Here is a 23,242-nt window from a genome sequence, read left to right as displayed (position 1 = left end):
CCCTGGTTGTATCTGGCAAGGAGTATGGTTGCCTGTCCAATCTCGAGGGTTTCCTCCCACTGCTAAAGACCCCTAATGTTTTAGGCCGTCGAATTTGGGTCCAGGGTGAATAAGGCTTGGGCCCACCACATGTGGTATAAAATTAACCAGCATGACCCTGTGAATGTTTTAGGCCATCAAATTTGGGCCCTGGCGAATTTTGGCCCCGGGTAAATTGGGCCCCCGAGGTGAATTTGGGCCCCGGGCGAAGCCAGGTATCTTGCTACTAGATAATAATTGTAACAGTAGGAGGACCAGGAGAAAACTGACTAGGCTGAGGAGGCCACCCTGCGCCTTGTCACGTACCAGCCCATGCCACTTAAGTCCACGACAGACTTGCACGTGTTAGAACCCCCTCCACCCCTTTACCCCCTGACGAGTTTATAAAATTGATAAATAGTTGGAAAACTTGATTGGCCCCATTTACCACTAAATTTGATGGCACCATTTATCTCTGAACTTGATTGGCACCATTCCCATCTGGATTTTAATTGGGAGCATTATCAAAGTGATCGACTTAAAATTTGATGGTACCATTTGCTTCTAAGCGTGATTGGCACCATTCCCGTCTGGATTTGAATGGGAGCCGTATCAAAGTGATCGACTTGAAATGCAAGCGAGTATGGACCTGTAATAGTAACGGAGGTTCACCTTCTGTCATACAAAATCAACCAATGACATGAAAGACAGACCTTAAAAACAGAACGAAAACAAAGGAAACGAAGCGTATTAATAGTGTAATGCCACTGTCAGAGAAAATTCTGATAGCACACCGGAAAATGGAGGAAACGAAGTGTATTTATAGTGTAATACCACTGTCAGAGAAAAATCTGATAGCACACCCGAGAATGGGAGAGAGAGAGAGAAATGGAGTTTAACGTCCACTTGACACAAACTAGGTCATTTCTGGACTAACATATGGTTTAATTTTATTTCAATAACTCGCTTGCGCGTAGGGGTCTTTAGTAGTGGGAGGACCCGGAGAAAACCCACGAGGTTGGACAGGCGACCCTACTCGACTTTTCACGTACAACCGGGGATTCACCTTCATTAAGACCATTTGTGCAGGAAAGTATTTTAATACACAGCGGAAATCCCACTAAACTTTTTCGGCCAACGCAGGGATAGAACACAGTATCTCCAGGTTAGAAAGCCAACGCCCCACCACAGTGCCCCCCCCCCCCCCAACGCAGGGATAGAACAAAGTACCGCCAGGTCAGCAAGTCAACGCCCTACACATTGAACCCCACTGACTCCCAACGCAGGGATAGGACACAGTACATCCAGGTTAGAAAGCCAACGCCCTACACACTGGCTCACCCAGCAAAATTTCCCCCATAGTACAATGCATGGTGTAGACCCGTCTTCATTTTTTCATTTCTTTAATAACTGTATACAGTTTATCAAAGGGATTGAGATGGGGAAGTTTTATTTTCATTAATTTATTTCGTCAGCCATATTAAACCAAGTTCCACTAAGATGTTTTACAAATAACAAGTGAAAAGGGTTGGAAATATTTAATTCATTGAGATATTTGTTGATATAAATATTCAGTTTCTCCGCCATTCAAGTTTATTGACACAGACTTGAGCTAGGAAATTAAAGTCTGAGAATTTCTCCCTACAATTTATAATAGGCAATAATTGCTGATAATAAACCGTGTGTGTTTTTAATCAGAGTTATGCCCAGACATTTATTATATTGGGTGAATTTGTTGATGGCTCAGGTAGTAATATGCTATGTCAATATTATTCTTTCTATTCATGCCATGATGGACAGGTAGGTCGACTGTCGGTGTCTTTGAAGTGGTTAAGTGGAATGATATGTAATATAAGTTAATCAGGTGTCGGCTCCAGTAACAAAGGTGTAAACGGGCAGGTAATATTGATACTCAATTAACCTCCAGCGAATCAAGTATCCCGTGCAGTAATATAAGTAGCGTGTGGTTATTGATTAAATCCCTAGATCAAATTCAACCACTGTTATCACTTTAAGGGTGGGCCATTGTAATTTCATATAGGCGTAGACCTTGTTAACAACACTGATTGACTCGGGTATATACAAATAACTTTCAAATAATTCAAAAAATTTATAAGGTCGCGTAATATACTTGGAATCTATGAACTGGCGAAGAGCCACGTGTTGGAATTGTAGATATCAAATGAAATGGGGTTTAACGGCCTACTCTTTTGCTCCGACTGGGTTAATGAAGACGGGCATACGCCATGCAGTGTGCTACGAGGAAAGTTTTGCCCGGGCAGCGGCACTATGACCTTTTCTTATGTAACGAAATTCCAACTGCCAAAGGATCTTTTTATGTGCACACCTCGGTTTTTCATTCCCATCCGAACGACTAGACAGCTGTCCTTGTCAGACATTCCGTCCTGCATCCATGTCAAGGGGGGACCACGCCGGAAAATCCCGATGATCTTTCTCAGACACCGGGAGCGAACCCGAGACCTCCAGGCTAGGGAGCCAGCGTCTTACTCACTTATCCACTATGGCTCCCACACACTGTCATAGCACATTACAATTACTAACTGATTTTGGCGACGTTTCAAAGAGTATTCTCTCAAAGTTTTCAGGTAGCTTTAAGTTCCTACCCCAGACAGACAACTCAATCCAACCATGTTAAGAAGTTCGACCAACTTAAAACCATTCCCAAATCCCACACAACAACCAAGGCAGAGAAATCAGAGTTCCTTTCTAAGACCGTTAACAGCCGCTTTATCTAACAGATTACCACAGGATCGCACTAATATCCAGAGGTTTGAAGTTCACCCGAATCAATCGCCCAACCAAACATTGAGTGAATACTCTTCGAAACCTCAAAAAATAAATTAGTAATTATGTATAGTAGTTTATTGCTCTGTCCAGTTACTAAATGCCCGTAAAGGATTAGCACATTATGAACTAGTAGATAATTTCACATTACAACTGTAAGGACTGTTCTGTTGGGTAACAGCACATTACAAATTTAGGGACTGGTTGATAATAGTTTATGACAAAATTACGGACTGTTGGATAATAGCATATTACAACTCTTGACAAATTCCAATTTGTGAAACGGGTTAATAATAGAATACATTTCATTGGTTGGTAGTAGCACAATTTAAACCTAAGGACCACTTTAGATGTGTAAGTGTAGAGGCTGGTGTGAAGTATTGAGTTTAATGTCTTACTTTTGACCACCTACTGGGCTAATGAAGACTGGCATACAACCAATCTGATTAAAATACAGATCTATATTTCGTTTCGTTTTTTTATACTTTCGATGGCCTACACTGCATGAATATCTGACCAGTTGTACTAGGAGGTCGCCTTAATCAATCATCGTTGACCTTTCTATGGGTATACCCACAGTTCCGTGCAGAGCACGCCAAGAACTCGCCGTACCGTAACAGAACGTTTCATTGGCTAATTCCTCACATCAATCAGAACGCCTGTAAGAGATGAAACGAAATAGGATCTGTGTTTTAACCAGATTGACATATACCATGTATTTTGCCGGGATAGTGGCGCTACGGCCTACTCTTATTTCGAGTTCCTACTATCAAGAGTTCATGTACACGCCAATCTGTACACAGACCTCGGGTTTTGGCACCTCGTCCTGCACCACTGATAAGGAGAAACCACACCAAAAATATCCCGAGAAATTGCCCTGGTTAACACCGGGAGCGAATCAAAGACCTCCTAGAGCCTTACTCACTGAGCAACCGCGGCTCCCCATTGCGTTACAAGTTCAAATACCGTATTAAAAATCAGACGAATGAGGAAAAAAGCCCATTACATATCTGAAATTAAAATCCCTCACAAACACTCAATGGATAAAAAAAGAACAGGCAATTACACTGGCATATTTATAAACTAAATTAATTTATTCAACATAATCTAAATAACGATCATTTTAAATACAGATCTATATTTCGTTTCGTTTTTTTTTTATACTACATGAAGATCTGTCCAGTTGTACTGGAAGGTCATGTCGGGGACCGTACGATTAATAAATCAGCGTTGACGTTTCTAATGGTTTAACTACAGTTGCGAGCTAATCCCTCACGCCATCCAGAACGCAGGTTATGTAACAACTCTTCCAGATCCTAGTATAGTACAGAAAAATAAAACGAAATTTTAAACTTTAAAAAAACGAAACGAAATAGATTCTGTGTTTTAATCAGCTTGTTTCTTTATATTATTATTATGTAATCGAATGATGCGCGACAAACAATCGACACCATTTCTGGACAAGACACAGTTTCAAGTTCATCAGGTCACATTAATTCGACCTACTACATCATCATATTCGTTTAGTTGACGACGAAAAAAAAACCAATTCACATCGTAATCTCCATCTTGCGATATCCACATATAGCTAGTACTGGCGCTTTAACTTTTCCCACATAAGTCGAATAATTTCTGCTATGTTATTAATGTTTCATAATTGATGATCTCCAAGTTATAAAGTTCACTTTTGCCGTCGATTTTGACTCTCTATTTTTTCCGTTGTAGAAGATGAAGAAGAGACAAAAGACGGAGATGAAGAAAGAGTTCCCTTACAGGTATGGACGTCAACAATCCGTGAACATTCTTTACACTTAACAAGACAGCACCAATGAAATTTACATTCACATTGTTCTAATTTTCTCTCAGTTTTGGTATCATAACCTCTACCACAACACATAATATCACAACCGTCAGTTCCCAGAGAACCCTTCTTACAAACTCTACCTGCTGTTCCAAGAGAACCTGCCAAAGATAAAGAAATAATTACGATCAGATTATTAAAATTGTACACAAGCGCTATAACGAAAATTATAGCCAAGAACACTGCCAAGAATTAGAGAACCTATCGAATAAGAATTGTAAAATAAAGGAGTTATTACAATTTACACGAGTGTTATATTGAAAATTATGTTTAGATTATATAGAGCAATGACAAGTATTAGAATAATAAAGACCCTAATATGGAACCTTGCGGCATAACATGATCCATACAGATTTATCCCGCGCATTGAGATACTATGTGCATAAATGGGTTTAAGGTAATGGAGAAATATTTTGTGGACCATCGTCTTGAATTTAAATATAAACAGCATTCTTCAGATTATCTCATCTTGTTACAATAAATATTATTGTTAAATTAGTGTTATCAATAACACTCCTGTTTTTGAAAGTACGTTTAGCAACCGTGCGACACAGTTCAACTCAGCTATGTAATTGCACATTCAACAAAGAAATATTTAATTTCAAGAACGATTTTTCAATTACATTATAAATTCACAAAAAACTTAAGATTGAATAATACAACTAGCCAGAAGCAACAATTTTATAGAATTTCTATGAAAAAATCAAATTTAATTTTCTCATGCAGTACATCTATATGGGTAATGTTTGACGATAACATTTTGTTCATCTGTTTGTTAGGGGGTTTTTTTCGCACAGGCCATTCACATATTGTACACACATACATACAAATGCCTCAAAAGTTTTACTTCAAAGGTCATTAAGTGTTCACATATTTGAAAAGCGTTTTCTAATTTATATTTCACATGAAAGAAAAAATGATGGGAACCATACACAGATACCAGTGTGCACCATTTTCTATTATAAATGTGAATACTCGTATAAGATTACAATTTAAATTATTGCAAATTTTGTTAATTTTGAGGAGCCGCAGTTACTCAGTGGGCCAACCTGATTAAAATACAGACATATTTCGTTTCGGTTTTTTATACTTTCGATGGGCTACACTGCATGAAGATCTAACAAGTTGTACTCAAAGGTCGTGTCAGAGGTCGTACCAGCGGCTTTTGACCCTATGGCGTCAGACATTGATTAATCAGTCAGCGTTGACGTTTCTAGTGGTTTAGCCTACTCACAGTTCCGTGTATGGCACGCGAAGAAGTTGCCGTAACAAACCGTTTCATTGGCTAATACCTCACTTCATCCAAAATGCCGGTAATATAACAACCCTTCCAGATCCTAGTGTAGTACTTGTCTGCGATATCACCTCGGTGGAAGCGGACGTAAAATACAACTAACTACTACTACTAGTGTAGTACTACTCTACGGTTTACTCTTATATCGAATTCTAACTGCCAAGGGGTCTTTTATGTGCATTTCAATGTATACACGGGACCTCGGTTTTTCGTGCCAACTCTTCCAGATCCTAGTGTAGTAAAGGCAAGTAAAACGAAATTTTGAACTATAAAAAAAGAAACGAAATAGGATCTGTGTTTTAATCAGATTGCTCAGTGGGTATAGCAGCGGCTCATTAACCAGGGGATCCGCTGTGGGTCGAGAAAGTTCCCCGGGATTTTTCAAGCGTGGTTTCTCCTTGTCAGTGCTGCAGGACAGAAGGCCTTGGCAAGGAGAGAGAGAGAGAGAAATGGGGTTTAACGTCCACTCGACACAAACTAGGTCATTTCGGGACTAACATATGGTTTTTAATTTTATTTACATAATTCGCTTGCGCGTAGGGGTCTTTAGCAGTGGGAGGAAACCGGAGGCCCCGGAGAAAACCCACGAGGTTGGACAGGCGACCCTACTCCTTGCCACGTACAACCGGGGATTCGAAACCACGCCAGTCGACTCAATGACAGACTTTATGATACAGCGCGCGCACGCTAACCATTCAGCCATCCACCCCCCCCCCCCCCTCCCTTGGTAAGGAACAATGTCTAGTCGTTCAGATGGGACGAACATAAGAGTAGGCCGTAGCACCGCTGTCGAGACAAAATGTCCGTCACAGAACATTGCATGCAGTGTATGACGTCTTTATTATCCCCGTTGGCACAGGAACGTAGGACGTTAAACCCCATTTAATTTCATTTTGTTAATTTTCGGAGTAGGGGGTTGTCTATGCCGATAATTATTTGTTTTCCTTTTTATATCAAAAGTTAAACACAGCTTGGTAAATCAAAATATTCCAATTAAGGCGATATAATAATAACAACGTTTAGATTGTCCGTCATTTTTGACTTAAAAAGATCTTAAGTTAAATTAACCCCTGATTATATGTCTTATAATGTCATATACGCTTTCAACTGTCAATCACTGTCACGTGGGATGTTTTGATATAGTTATAGGGGTGACAAGTGCGTGAATACAGCTAGTATACTACTAATTTATATAAATATTTACTTGGTTCAAATTACTAAAACAGACGTTCGTAGACAAGATGGCAGGCGTTATCATATTGAAATATCTCATTTATGAAAGGTGTATATTCAAGACTTATCTTACACCATTTTCTATATTATTTCATATAAAGCTGACAGATATTTTAAGAATTTGAAATCTCTATTGATAAATAACATATCTTGTCATTTCAGCCGCAGACCACCGGAGAATATGAAATTATTAACGTCCCGAAATTATATCTGTATGGATAAAAATACAACGGATATTGTTATCTGGGTGAAATTTCATTACAAACGAGATATTGGTGTACTAAAAAAAAGGACGAGGAAAATGGCAGCCTACCCTTCCTCGTGTACGTTACCCCTCACTACCCTTAGCCGATGTTTTTTGGATGAATTAATGATTAATCTTGTTATTGAAATCAGGCCATGATGGGTTTTAAAATCGGACCCAGAAAAATGAAATTAGACAAATTGGACAGACATGGTTATCCAAAATCATGAGATGCCGGTTCACACTACATGGTTGAATATTTTTTTTATTTATTTTTTATGATTCGCATTGCTTTTGTAAATTCGAAATCAAATTTAATATGCTGATATCCATAGGTTTAAATTTTGGAAATTTCAAATATTCACAGAATTGGTTTATTGCCGTACGTAGCAACCATTACACGATGTTATATATGAAATGAATCACAATTTATCGATATATGAGCCATTATGCATTTCACAAATCGATTTGAATTTGGTTTTATTTTATTACGGTATGTAGCAACCACTTCACGATGTTATGAAATGAATCACAATTTATCGATAGTAGGCAATTATGAATTTCACGAGTCGATTTGAAATTGTGTGCAAATTTAATGCCCATTGTAATACCACTCAGTGTCATACTTTCTAATTTCAATATCTTTTCTACAGAAATCCGGCGATGTTTAAAAATCAACCAGGCCCAAAGTTCACAAAACATTCTTAGACTTGAGTTAAGAATTTACTCAAAACTTTTCGCCTTATTTTAACTAAAAAAAATAGCGCTTTATAAAATTTATGTGATCAAAGATATTTCTCATAAACAGTGATTGAAAGTTGAATAAATTCTTAACTTAAGTCTGAGAATGCTTTGTAAACCCAGGGCCAGATCAGAACACAAGGAAGTGAAGAGAGAATCGCTTCCATAGATAATAGATTAGGTGCGAAATTGAGTGCAAATTGAGTGCAGCTTGAGTTCAAATTTAATGACCATTGTGTTACCACGCGGAGGAATGCCATACTTACCAATTTCAATATCTTTTATACAGTAATCCGGCGATGTTTCAAAATAAACCAGATCAGAACGAGTGGGGCGTTTATGATTTCTGTTAGCCACGATTAATCCAGTGCCCGCCTGGTTAATCATGATCTGGGTAGCACCATTATATTTGAGTTTTAAGTAGTCCCCGACCCGGCGAAATTCCTGCATAGCTAACCAGCAGGTTCTTATAGTACACGATCCACTCACTCCATGACATTTACACTCAAGTTTCCGGAATCTTTTTACTGCCTGGAAGAAATAGGAGAACATAGGTCAGACTTACAGAAACTGGTAGAAATCTCAGCATGGGACAAGTCATATCGAATACCTAAACGTTTATGTTAATGTCACTAATATTGGTGCCAATCTCTGTCCATACCAGCGAGAACGTCTGAATCGAGCAAACTTTAAAGATAACATGCGTAGAAGATTCCCATGTCAAATATCTCATATATAATGATAATAGAGAGAGGTGTAGTTAATTAGATGTAACATGTTTTAATGTTTTTACAGTATAACACCTGCTGATTTACAGACAGCTTCAGTAAAACACCATAAGAATCTATGATGCTGTATTTCAGACTACCTGGCAAAAAATCAGTTCTCGCAATTAAACCCACAACTATACATGTATGTGATGATCAGGTATTTAACAGTATATTTGTGTAAAAGAGAGAGAGACAGAGAGGGGGGGGGGGGATAACGTCCACTCGACATAAACTAGGTAATTTCGGGAGTAACATATGGTTCAAATTTATTTCAATAATTCGCTTGCGCGTAGGGGTCTTTAGCAGTGGGGGGGACCCGGAGAAAACCCACAAGGTGGAACAGGCGACCCTACTCCTTGTCACGTACAACCAGGGAATCGAAACCACGCCAGTTGACTCAATGACAGACCTTATGATACAGCGCGTACGTGCTAACCATTCGGCTATCCAACCCCCTTATATTTGTGTAAAGGATACAATATAAGGTGAGCACAGTAGTAAGAATTTAAATTCCAATAGAAATGAAATGGCGGTTAACATCGCTTCAACATCAAGCATTCTAATCTAATAAAGACGGGTCTAAGCCATACAGTGTGCTATGGTGAAAATTTTGACGGACAGCGGCGTTCTGGTCTACTCTTGTGTCGATCTCCAACTGTAAAGGGGTCTTTAACGCGCCTGGAATGGTATACACGGGACGCTTGTCTGCGGCAGGACCTCTGTCTTGCATGACTGACAGGGGAAAGAGGATGGAAACCCCGAGGTTAAAACTCATCGAGCTTCCGTCAGGGATTCTTTATCGTGCTGCCATATACGGCATCTTGGTTTTTCATGTCATCCGTCCAAAAACCGGGACGTGTTTCCTTGCCAGACCCAGCGTCGCTGACAAGGGCAAGCCAGACTGGACAGAGCCTCGGGAACATCTGGTTAGTGAGCCCCAGCAATATACTCGCCGAGCCACCCAGCTACATTACGCGATACCAGAAAAAGCTCTCCTGCAAGGATTAAAGTTCAGTTCCTGACTCCAAACAGCACCCGCCTGCCACTTATCCAATGGATGATTGCACGATTATCATTACGAGCTATAATTTAGAGTCTTACCCGTCTCCCAGCTCTGTTGTTGTGAAGATTCATCAATGCTCTGGCATCTCTTACTTTTCTTTCTTTAGCATCAACAAACATTCGAGCAAAATGACTTCCGAACCTAACGTTATCTGAACAACCTCCCCAATCGAACTCTCCCCTAGAATCCTTGCTGCTACCTCTCTTTGTGGGGTCACAGGCACAATGAAGAAGATCGCCTTTACTACAGGCACGAGTTATAGCATGGACAACTCCCGCTGACGATATTGAGTAGACAAATGCAGCTTCTCGACTTCCTGCAAATGAAAAAAAATAACTTCTTTCAGGGGTTACGATACAGTTGACTAGAGTGGTTCTTGAGTTTCCCGGTCCCTTCTCGCACGAAACACATGAAACATATTGACACTGGAACGACAAAATCAATTTTCGGTCAACAAATGTGGACACTATGTTTACTTCTGACATGAAAAAATTAACTACAATACTTTCCAACGGAAGTATACATGCTTTTTCTATAAGCAATTCATGCGCTTTAAAAGGTATGATGATGGTTGATTAGCCCATCTTAAAAGGTATGATGTTGGTTGATCAGCCCATCTTAAAAGGTGTGATGATGGTTAATAAATCCATCTTAAAAGGAACGTAATCCGTACCATTGTCGGGAATATTGGAAGTAAATAGGGCATAAGTATCCTATTCGTCTACTCTTCCGTCAGAAATAAAAAAGACTGTTCTTTTTCGATGCAATAGATCAATGCGCCCCCCCCCCTCCCGCCCGCCCGCCCGCCCCTCAAGAAAAAGAGCTGTCCCAGGCAAACCGCTTTACTCGCCCCACTCTTGCTGCGCTACTCTTACGATGGCAATTACTGATGGTTTGTACAGTAAGTAACTGATATCGTAGTTTGTATGATGTATGAGAGATTAGATAAAGAGTTGGAAGTTCTCACTATAAAAGTTAAAAACTAGATACTGTAATGGAAATTTGTTGAAAATTTCAGTCAAATTGATCCACTATGAACCGAGATTTTAGCGATTGAATTTTCGGCCTAGCCTCGATCATCATTACTAAAGTCGGTAGAATAAAAAACAAAGTCTCGATTATCCATTTCATGATTAAATTATGAATGGAAGTCGAGCAGCAAATCGGAACCTAATCCAATAAACATCGCAGGCTAGCGATGCCATCGAGAGTTGATTATGGTCTGGATAAGTTAATTAATGTCTAATTAATAATCTAGATAACATTTCAGGCCTAAAGAAAGACTTGTAATAGTTAGATTTAGATCTTGCATAATGCCTGTTTAAACAACGTGCCTTTTTTTTATTCTAGAGATTATAGTTGTATTTTTTCCAACCAAACACCATTGACGATTGGCACTGATTCAACAAATTATAGTGTTCAGTAATAATAACGTTTCTGTATTGCATCAATAGATTTACCGAGTGAGGAGAGGGCGTATTTTCAGTTTTGCGCCTGATCCGTTACATTTATAAATTTGCATTTAGCAACTTGATATTTTCGTCAAAAAACTGGTTGTTGTAAACTGTCGGCTAGACATTCGTCTGTTCGTAAAATACGTATATGAATCCTTGAGGTCAGCATTCAAAAGTCCACCAAAATATCCTGCTAAAACAAATCCTTGGTTGATATCTATGTAACACAAGGGTTATATTATTAAACTGCCAACTAGAGGATTTTATTAAAGGTCATGTCAATTTTAAAAATCTTATTTTCCCAGCTTAAATTTAATCAACTATAATCGGAAGAAGTAAGATAAAAGTTTTATTAGCAGCAGATATTTCTTCGTAGACACAACTGTTCTATTCATGATGCATAGCCAGATAACAAAACACAAGCAAGCACATGTTTTTATAAAATTTTAATTTGTGATGAATATGCAAAATTTTATTTCTTAAAGGTACGGAATCATTTTTTGCTAGAAACGACGGGGGGGGGGGGGTGCTTTCTCGGACAACAAATCTTCTCTTTAATATTAACTTTCAGTGGCTGTTTTACATTAGAAATCCCTGTTAATTTGGGACGAAAATGCTAAATTTTATCTCTTAAAGGTTCGGAATCATTCTTTGCTAGAAACGAAGAGGGGGTGGGGTGGGGTGGGGCGTGGCTCTGGGACAAGAAATCTTCTCTTTAACATTACTTTTCAGTGGCGGTCATACGTTACTAAACCCCGAGTAGAACTGACCAGGCCGGGGTTTTTGGGGGCAATTTCAATTATCCATAATTTTGTCAAATTTTTTAATGAAATATAACATATCTTTCCTTGTCGATCACATTTTACAATATTTTGGGCGATATTAAGTCGGTTCTTGTCGGTGATCAGATGGACCAATCACGAATCTTCACCAATACCTATGGAGCTTGGTGTTGTTCTTAGTGTTTAAAGTGCACTTCTACCGAAGGTGATATCGCAGACAAGTAATCTTATTTTCATTTTTGTTATCTAAGCGTACGCGCAGGGGTCTTTCCTGTGGGAGGAAACCGAAGTATCCGGAGTAAACCCACAAGGTTGAGAAGACGCCCCTATCTCCATGCCATATACGCTCACACCAGGGATCGAAACCACAATCGCAAGCCAGATGTGACCAGCCAGCTAGAAGTCGAGGTGCGACACTCTAGATCACTAGCCCCCCCCCCCTCGCCATGGAGCTTGACTTGTCATACCCACTTTATATCGTCAGACAAATGAAACCAAAAAAAAAATAAATAAATAAATAAATAAATTCACCTTTTAACATGACTTTTCCAAACACCGAAGCATCTCTGTCTAACGTGCTGCAGTTCCATCTTTGATCTTTGAACTGATTTTGACATTCTTCGACCCCAAGACGTGCCCCTTTTCTAAGGGAGACCATAACGTCGAGATGGTGTCGACACAATCTCCTCTGTCTACCAACTAAACCTGGAATATTGTCACACAGTACGCCAGTACTTACAGCGTGTAGTGGAAGCTGGCTTATAAACCTGAAGATAATTAAAAATCTAAAAATATATTTTGTGCTCGAATCTTTTTAATTTGTTTTAAGAAAATAAAATATCAAAAGAAACGCCGCCTCTTATTAAAATAGATGTTCAAAAGACGGCATAACAAACATGAGAGCACATATTTGGTCGACTCTTATCGTGCGATGCATTACGATAGGATGGTCCCTATTGAGCCAACGATCTGGTATGTGCAGATACGTTCGGATACGTTACGATACGATCAACAATAGAGACTTTTGGCAAGCGTAAATTCTTGGTCCGTATCGCGTATCCGTATGGATTTTGCGTGTGACGTCATCAATGTGTGTGTATTTCTCATACGTGATACATAACACGGATACGGCAGCACGTATCGAACAGCTTTCATACATTGTCGTCTTTTTACTGTCTTTTTTTTTGCTACTTTTAGACGCTGAAATGTTGTATCATAGCGTTTTTATGAACCTCTGTGTATCCTAGAACACGAAGGTATATATTTGATGTGATTTAACCATGATAAAGACTGGAATTTAATTTAATGGGATTTTCTCGGGATTTTCATACTTTTCCCGTCTGTCTGCATGCTGGTTGATCTACGTGCTAAATTTAGGGAGGTGGGATCTTACAAATCTAAACTTTCTGAAATGATACATTAGTGAAACCAAAGTCGACATTAATTTTTTTTAATATCGAGCGACTTCACTCGCACCGAGAAATTGTAGGCTAGGCACTTGACTAGTACTGATGGTGACCTTGGTAGATATCTGCCATCATGCTGTAATAGAACTAAGCTCGGCTCATCGGTACAAACGTACGCGACGCGAAAATCTGCCAAAACTCAAAAACTGCATTGACGCAACGTATCACGTATACATACGGATACGTGATACGGATGGTAAAAATTCCGCTTGCCAAAAGTCTCTAATATATGACCACAATAAGACCTGATAGGATCACCACGATTAAAACCACGATTTCAATCGTAGCACGAATCGTGATATGGGGAACCTAGAATTAATGGTTAAGGGACAGTCGCAAAATTTCAAAGCTTGCGTTCAAACGAATGACCAGTGTATAGATCTTGACCCACCAACTCATATTTCATATTTCTGTTTATGATTCAACATTTAATTTATCATTGTGTATCCTCGGTGTCAGTTCTGTGCGTTATTCGTTTGGACGCAAGTGCTGTAAATTTGCGATGGTCCTTTATATAGAGGACAGGACACATAATGGAGAGAGAGAGAGAAATGGTGTTTAACGTCCACTCGACACAAACCAGGTCATTTCGGGACTAACACATGGTTCAATTTTATTTCAAAAATTCGCTTGCGCGTAGGGGTCTTTAGCTGTGGGAGGAAACCGGAGGACCCGGAGAAAACCCACGAGGTTGGACAGGCGACCCTACTCCTTGTCACGTACAACCGGGGATTCGAAACCCCGCCAGTTGACTCAATGACAGACCGTATGATACAGCGCGCGCTAACCATTCGCCCATCCAACCCCCCAATAATTACTGTTTATGGCTGGACAACGTTTCGACTAGGATTCTTTAGTTTTTATCAAACAACTGTATGATTACTTTATATATATATATAGAGAGAGAGAGAAATGGGGTTTAACGTCCACTCGACACAAACTAGGTCAATTTTATTTCAATAATTCGCTTGCGCGTAGGGGTCTTTAGCAGTAGGAGGAAACCGGAGTATCCGAAGGAAACCCACGAGGTTTGACAGGCCACCCTACTCCTTGTCACGTACAACCGAGGAATCGAAACCACGCCATTTGACTCAATGACAGACCTTATGATACAGCGCGCACGTGCTAACTACCCCCCCCCCATTACTTTATAAGCGCTAGAGAAGTTTAGTCGAAACTTCGCTCAGTAATAAACAGAAATTGTATTCCTCAGAATTAATTATGTGCCCTGTGTATTTCCTTCCATTGAATGCCATTGAAACAACTTTGGCTCGTTGGTCTTCCGACGCTTGTAACGAATACTGTACCGAAACGACAGCAATGTGTCAAAAAATCATCCTAAAAAGTCGAAATTTGGCGCATATGTTAATTGACCCACTCTATCGGGTTTTTCTAGATCTATTGTTCAAGCTTCTTTTAATCCGGCTAGTTTTTTATTTAAAATTTAGACCAGGGTCTACAACGAAATAATTTGAAAGGGTAGCTTTTCGTTCAATACCGTCTTCATTATCTCGATCGGAGCAGCACAATAGGACGTTGAAGCAAACTTCATTTCATTTCGATGAATATTAAAAATGGAAAAAAAAATTGTTATAAAAATATTTGTACTGGAAGAGAACTCGAAAATTTTGTATTTTCTAAACTGCTGGCAGACAAAATAGAGTTATATTAATTATTCCCAAGACCATCAGATTCTGTGTCAATTCATTAATAAAATGCCATTCTCCGGAAGAAATAATTTCAATGATAGGATTATGACATGACAAGATGACATTTATAAGGGTATTATTCATATTCAGTTTGAAATGTAATATAAAGCTCTATATAACACTAAATGGAAAACAGTTTATCGTTTACACGGAACATAATTATGTGGAATACAATATAATTGATATAAACAGTATATTTGAATTCCGTATAATTATGTTGTGTATTTTCAATTCAATTAGTAAATGACATTGAACCAATTTATTCACTGGGGACATTATTATGTGGAATACAATATAATATATACAGTATAATATTATTTGAGTTCCATATAATTGTCTTCTGTTTATTTCCAATTCAATTCAATGACATTGAACGAATTTATTTTTTATCAATGACGAAAAAGTTTGGATACAAAGCATTCAACAAAGAGGTGCCCATTACATTGAAAATACGAACGAACCGAATTCGCTATAATTATTTTAATTTATACAAATATTCCTTTCTAAAAGTTGAAACGTTGCATTTTTTTTATCAGATATCATACCGTTTAGATCAATATGTTACTTATTCCAACTTGATCCTTTATTACAATTCAAAAATAAAATACATATATTATATCTATTAATATTTATAAATCAAACTTTGTTATGAAGATGATTTGAAACTTCTTCTGTTCATATAAATTACTAGTGATATTGTGGCTAATAAATCTGTAAAATATTCTAATGCATAGTTGTTGTTCGTGGTGTTTAACGTCCGCGTCTACCGAGAGTGATATTGCAGACAAGTTTTATTTTTTATTATCTTGGGAGGAAACAGGAGTACCCGCAGTAAACCCACAAACGCTCACACTAGGGATCGAAACCACGATAGCTGGAGCTCGAAGACCACCACCCTACAGTATGTTAAATAGTTATTCACACCTTGATTATTGTCGGTACTAAAATTAAACATTCCGTATTCGTATATGAGTGCAACCCATATATAATTTATAAATATCGCATTGTCGTTCATAATCAATTAATTTAATGCATATTTTATATAAAATGACACAACACAAACCCAAATTAATCCAAGATATAATCAGCTACGTTCCAACAGATGGGGGTGTCGGGTGGTCTTCCGCGTGCTGTTAGGGAATTTTGCCCGGGCAGCGGCACTTCAGCCTACTCTAATTTCTAATTAAAATGTCGGGGAGTGGTTGAGTGGTCTAACGCGTGTGCTTTAGATCATACGGTCTGTTATTGAGTCAAGCGGTGTGGTTTCGATCCCAAGCTTGTACGTGATAAGAAGTAGGGTCGCCTGTCTAACCTCGTGGGTTTTCTATGGGTCTTCTGCTTTCCTTGAACTTATATATACTAAAGACAACAACGCACAAGCGAGTTATTGAAATAAAACTGTACCAAGTGTTAGTCTCTCTTTCTTTCTCTCTCTCTCTCTCTCTCTCTCTCTCTCAGCTTTGTATTATACCAACCAAGTGTCAAAATTATCGGATTTACGGAGCAGAGTTCAGAAATTACTTTCCTTTCGATATACACTACCCACCTTATTGCGCGTTACATTTTATTGTTTGCTCAATTAAATACATTGTTTAATAAAATAATCCGATTAATTTTCCCTTCTACTTGATCCCCGTCTTACTTACTGGCAGATTTATATATACCTATATACAAATAAATCACGTGCTGAAATATATTCTAAAAATCTTTAAAATTAATCGGGCTTTAATAGCGGCCATGGGTGGTAAGCTTCATGAGTAATCCCAAGGCTGGGAGCTTTATAATTTATGAAAATCATCATCACAATGACATTATTTATGTACAGCTCCAAAGACGAGCGAAAATGTTAAAATGTTATTAAACCAGTTTGTGTCTTTTCATCGTTTACCGTGAAACAAAGTAGTGCAGCTTACGGTTGTGCTAATAGTTTTGGATATATATAATTATATACATGCGTCTCTAATCACCGGAAGAGATAAATCTGAATTAATGTCACCGTTTTAATATAAATACTTAGATTTATTTTCGTATTTTGTAAATAGCAGTGCAGTTTATCTTCGAAATAAAACTATCCGACACTTCCAATATCATTAGGATACGTATTGCGTATATCTTTTGTTAGATTTTTGATTAATAATATACGTATATATGAAATATGATAAAAAAATGTAAAAGAAAAATGACAACTTACCACCAAGTGGCTACAATTTCCTTTATTTGAAGACTGACTAATAATAAAATGAATCCTTTAAGATACATATATCCCGGTCCCATAGTTTTAAAGCCATTTACAATTTTCAAAACTCAAACACACAAAAGTTACCCGTATAGAAGCAGACATGTCACAAGTTACAAATACGCGGCTTTAGGTTATTGACAATGTCAGATGGACAAACAGTTAGATCTACCATCGTGAATTCTTCAACAAACAGCAGATTAATAATATACAATAACAGCAGAACTAAAAAAAAAATCTTTCCTATTTAAACCAAACGAGTTGAATGTCGATCAATCCAGAAAATATCACTTGTAGTAGTTGATTAAATTTAATGATGAGAGAAGAATACACGTTAGACCTGAGATCGACTTCTTTCTTACGCACTCTTCTGAGGCTTATTTCTGTAGGAGGGGCGACTATACACCGATTTTGTCAGACAGCCAAATTATTTACCTTGCGACCAAACCGTATCCAACCAATCATTGTGGACAAATTGTTATTTAGGATATTTATAATATACACGTGTTTGAAAGGGCAATCTGGAAGTTGTCAACCCCCCGTTTACATTTATCTCTAGTTCCCTCTTCGCTTTATTAATCTATCTTTAATTCCCCAGAACTCATAAATATTCTCAAGGGATTAATAAAATTTAACTGAGAATTAGCGACTAGCTTCATATTATTATAGGATGTATATGTAATGTATCAACTGGATGAGTTAATATGCCCTCGCTCACTTAGTATTCTCTGGAGACCCATTGAAATGTATAACTATTAAAAATAAAGACAAATTGGTTTTAAATAGCCTCGTGGTGTTACAATTAAAACAAGATGATTGATATTTAAGTATTTTTGATTTAAATACCTAGAGAATGCTCTAAGAAAAAAAAACGCCATAAAATATCAAAAATATATCATTATAGTTTTTAAAATATTATTTAACTTGATCAGAGGTTCATTGCTCAAATATACAATTTTTAGACCTACACAATATTTTCGAAGATTAGTTCGTAAAATCCCAAAATTAAAATCGATATTTCATGCGACCAATACTGAATTGAGGTTTATTTGTTAAGGTACATGGAATGCGATTTAGCTATAATATTCATTATATTGATATTAATGCTCTTTTTAGATCATGTCAAAATATGTTCATTGCCCAAAATATGTTCATTGTCCAAAACTTCAATATGTAGATTCACTAAATAATACACGGAGGTTGGTACACAAAATTAAGACTAGTCTGTTCTCTTCTTTAAAACCACCAAATTAAAATCGATGTTTGTGTCACGACCAATGCAGAATTGAATATATATTGTTATTGGTAGTACATGGAATGTGATTGAAATAGGGCCTACTCATTTAATACTCATTATGATGATCTAGAAATCATGTCAAAATAATGTCCATTGCCCAAAAACTTCAATTTGTAGACCAATTAAATAATACTGTACCCGAAACTAAGATTAATCAGGTCTTTTCCGCAAAATCCCAAAATTAAAATCGATGTTACTGATGACCAATACCGAATTGAATATTTAGCTACTTGTCTTCGTATTAGCACAAAGAAAGTGACTAGGCTATTGTATCAATTTTTGTTTATTTTTACTGTATGTATATACGGATTTATTTTTAAAACTTGAAACATTTAAGTCACCAGATAAGGACCTAATTTTCGGTAACATTTTTGCAATATTCTCACATTCAAATAAACAAGAAAGTCACAAAGTAAACATCGCAAAAAAAAACTGACATCAACAACATGACCTCTACAAACAAACTTATTGACTATTTATACATTTATCAGAAACATTTTACCATTTTAAAAAAAAAAATTTAAAATGGGGTTTAACGTCCACTCGACAAAAACTATGTCATTTCGGGACTAACACATGGTTCAATTTTATTTCAATAATTCGCGTAGGGGTCTTTAGCAGTGGGAGGAAACCGGAGGACCCGGAGAAAACCCACGACGTTGAACAGGCGACCCTACTCTTTGTCATGTACAACCGGGGAATCGAAACCACGCCAGTTGACTCAATGACAGCCCTTCTTATGATACAGCGTGCACGTGTTAACCATTCGGTCACCCCCCCCCCCCACACACACACACACACACACACACCATTTTACAAATACAGAAATGTATGGAATAGTAATTCAAATCCATGGCCATTTATTTAAAAAGCAAAATGCCATATCATTTTAAAATTTTAAATTTACAAAACATTGTTTTTTAGGGAAATATCTGGATATCTATTTATTTAAGCAAAATGAATATATTTTTTTCCATTTTAGGAATTCGTACAGAAATATTTTTAAAAAAATATAAGTTCTGACATTATTTTGCTGATTTCAACACACTGTTGGTTTTTTTCCAGGGTGGGGATATTTATTTGGAAAGTGAATATATTTCCAGATTTGAATTAGTACAATAATAACATTATTTTGTTTAGTTCATTTACCTGCTTTGTTGCTATGGTGTTAGAAATAGTTTCAATGTTCTATATCGATGTGAAATATAAGTATTGGGTGTTATTTATGGTATAAAATTAATGTAACATATTGTTGTTATTTGCTATTCAGGCCTGTATGATGGTTAGTGTTACCTTTAACAATACCCCGGGGTGAACCTGACATATGGCTGATAATCAACTATTATTAGCGGGATGTCGTCTAACATTCACGCCACCGCTTCAAGCTACAACAGTATACTAAGTAAAACCATCTTTTCCAATTATAACAGTACCATGAAAACAAGACTTGATTAATTTCTACTGTTATAAAATGCAATTGCCATCAACAGTCACACACTTGTGTTAAAAATGGGCAACAGATTTACTTCTCAATTCTAATTTATGCATCCATTTCCTTATTAATGATGTCTTATGCTTATAATTTCGTCAATATTCTACAATCATAGTTTCATTTCTACATACACATAAAATGGGTGGCCCAAGAGAGGGACCTTGAAGTACACCATTGGCAACAACGTCAGTATCAACGAATGTAAATCGCGTTTACGCTAAGTCGCATTATAACGTTTTGAAAACAACAATAAGCTGATATTATAATTTTTATTTCATTATTTAATGTAATCGAATTGCTACATAGGCGACATGTCGTTTCCAATCTTCCTCATAGATGTTTCAGATACGGAAGAACAAGGTGACTAAATTGTTTAAAAATTTCCTGCCAAGAATTACTACGAGAATGATGTCCTTTATAAATGTAACTGAGTGGGGATGGGGGGGGGGGTGACGCATACGCTTTAGACCATAAGGTCAGTCATTGAGTCAATGGCTTTGATTCCCACATGGATTCTCTGGGCTCTTGCGTTTCATTCCACTGCTAAAGACCCCTAAACGCATGCGAATTATTGAAATAAAAGAGTACCACACGTTTGTACCGAAATGATTTAGTTTGTGTTAAGTGGATGTTAATCTCTCTCTCTCTCTCTCTCTCTCTCTCTCTCTCCATCTCTTTCTCTCTGATAACTAAGCGAGAATCAGTTCTAATTGTTACTGAATAAGAATCATATTCTCTGGTTTGTAAAACACGAAAACAAATTCCATAAACTGTAGGTGGTAAGTGATTAAAAAGATGCTTGAAGGTAAAATTCTACACCACGCAGCATGGCAGACACGTGCCGCTACAGACGATATAATATCATTCAGATTTCTAGAACACCCAAACAGACAGATTGAAGTCCGCTCATTCATCATGTCACGCTAATTTCTTCTATACTAATTTCCCTAATGTCAAAAAGAAATTAAATACGACGTTTTCAACAAGCCCAGCCCGGTAGGCCTATCTGGTTTTCAGAGCGACGAGCCAGTCCTCTCTATTTCACCTGCGAAGATTAGTTTCAATTCTGACATTTCTAAAATAAGAAACAAATTACTTTCATCAATTACTTTCGTGACAAGCGAGGCTTTCAATTAGTGTTTCCAATCAATGGTTGTTATAACTTAAACGTATAGGTGTACAAATTTAAAAGAATGCGCATTTCTTCAAGCCAACAGGGACGAAGAAAAACAATCTCCCAATTATTACTGCGCAGAAAAAGAATGATGTTATAAAATTTTAATATCATATTTGATATTGTGAAAAGTTTGATTGATATTGTGAAATGTTTGATTGATAATACGAAAAGTTTGATTGATAATATGAAATGTTTGATTGATAATATGAAATGTTTGATTGATAATACGAAATGTTTGAATGATAATATGAAATGTTTGATTGATAATATGAAATGTTTGATTGATATTGTGAAATGTTTGATTGATAATATGAAATGTTTGATATTATGAGATATTCGAAAATATTAAATATTAAATAGTTTACATTAATATCATCAATATTTGATATTAAAAATATTTGTGATATTATGAAATATTTGAATTTTCATATTACAAAATATATTCGTTCTTGAAATGTCCTAATAAAATGTAGTGTATATGTTTGGTCTGCAAAGTAAATCACTCTTTAGTTTCTGATTTTATTTTTATTATTGTTACACTGTACAAGTGAATACATGTATATGTGATCCATATATTTTAAAACGAATCACACAATTTCAACATGCAACATTTGTGTTTTTAAATTCAAAATTTTTTAACTGAGCCTTCTTATAGAAAATATATGTACAATGTAAAGGCCATACCATATCCCGTGTACACTTTGGCAATAAATAAAATACATTTACTTAAGCAAAATTGTTAATTTCGATTATTTAAAAAAAAGAATGTAATTTCCATTACATGTTATATCTCATTACGCTTGTAGTTGACCGAATTTGTATAAATAATTTATTTTCATTTTTTAAAATAACACTGAAAGGACCTCAACTAAACGTCGCATTGAATTAAAATAAAATTGTCTTCCATATTATGTTTTTGTGTTTATTAAGTATATAAATTGGTAAATGCTATTAAAATAAGCAACACGCATTACATTATGATGATCTAAAATAAAATCCTCTTTTATCAATAATTAAAACCCAACGAAAAAAAAAGAAAGCAAAAGAGATGAATGGCGCTAATTCTAAAAAGCGATAAATGGCGCTAATTCTTATCAGAGTTTATCAAAATACTTACCATATTAGAAATGACAAACTACAAATATTAATTCCATGGAAAATTGAATATTTCAACATATGTCTTCCAGTAGAATAAAACTCATCACATTTTTAAATCCTGAGAATTTATGTGAATTTTTATTTTTGAAGCCTACATCATTAATAAAATAAAACATCTGCTTGTTTAGGCGAAGGAATTCCAGTTTGATGGCTCGGCAATAATCTAAATTTCATCATTCATTAATAATAGTTAATATTCCTTGATACTGAATGCACGAAAGATTGAAAATGATTCAAGGTGAATTAAACGAAGTGAATGAAGTTGAATCAAATCAAGAACTAGATGGATATGCACGGATCTATGGCTTTTATATGTTTTACATGGAAAAATATACAAATAAACATGTGGCGGCGAGTACTGTCTTTTCTTTGATGTTTACGTCAGTCGGCGACTTCAAAGGTCTGTGTAAGAGAGTATAGCTTATATTTATCTTCAGATACT

The 23,242-nt window shown here is 36.7% G+C and overlaps 1 protein-coding gene across 2 annotated transcripts; it reads right to left on the bottom strand.

Moving 5' to 3' along the window:
- Positions 1 to 3,898: 3,898 nt before the first annotated feature.
- Positions 3,899 to 23,057, bottom strand: LOC126828881 (protein Wnt-2b). 2 transcript variants are annotated; one of them, XM_050558960.2, is made up of 5 exons: positions 22,760 to 23,057; positions 12,797 to 13,032; positions 10,068 to 10,345; positions 8,463 to 8,727; positions 3,899 to 4,785 (listed from the first exon to the last, which is right to left on the bottom strand). In XM_050558960.2, the coding sequence occupies exons 1-5, from the start codon at positions 22,816 to 22,818 to the stop codon at positions 4,505 to 4,507; spliced, it is 1,119 nt and encodes a 372-aa protein (XP_050414917.1). In that variant the 5' UTR covers positions 22,819 to 23,057; the 3' UTR covers positions 3,899 to 4,504. The 2 variants fall into 2 exon arrangements, with proteins under 2 accessions (XP_050414917.1, XP_050414918.1); XM_050558961.2 differs by lacking the exon at positions 22,760 to 23,057 and adding an exon at positions 16,916 to 16,940.
- Between the last annotated feature and the right edge of the window lie 185 nt (positions 23,058 to 23,242).

This window comes from Patella vulgata, chromosome 7 (assembly GCF_932274485.2).
Source record: "Patella vulgata chromosome 7, xgPatVulg1.2, whole genome shotgun sequence".
NCBI classification, from domain to species: Eukaryota; Metazoa; Mollusca; class Gastropoda; family Patellidae; genus Patella; species Patella vulgata.
Note: the sequence above shows the minus strand (reverse complement) of the source record. Positions and strands in the feature narration are given on the sequence as shown.

What these genes read in the sequence shown, in the direction of transcription:
- LOC126828881 (XM_050558960.2), bottom strand. Translation starts at nt 22,818, where the DNA reads ATGTTGAAATATTCAATTTTCCATGGAATTAATATTTGTAGTTTGTCA. An exon ending in AGTTTGTCATTTCTAATATG is followed by an intron (nt 13,033 to 22,759) that starts GTAAGTATTTTG and finishes AATTATCTTCAG; the next exon opens with GTTTATAAGCCAGCTTCCAC. An exon ending in TGGAAAAGTCATGTTAAAAG is followed by an intron (nt 10,346 to 12,796) that starts GTGAATTTATTT and finishes TTTCATTTGCAG; the next exon opens with GAAGTCGAGAAGCTGCATTT.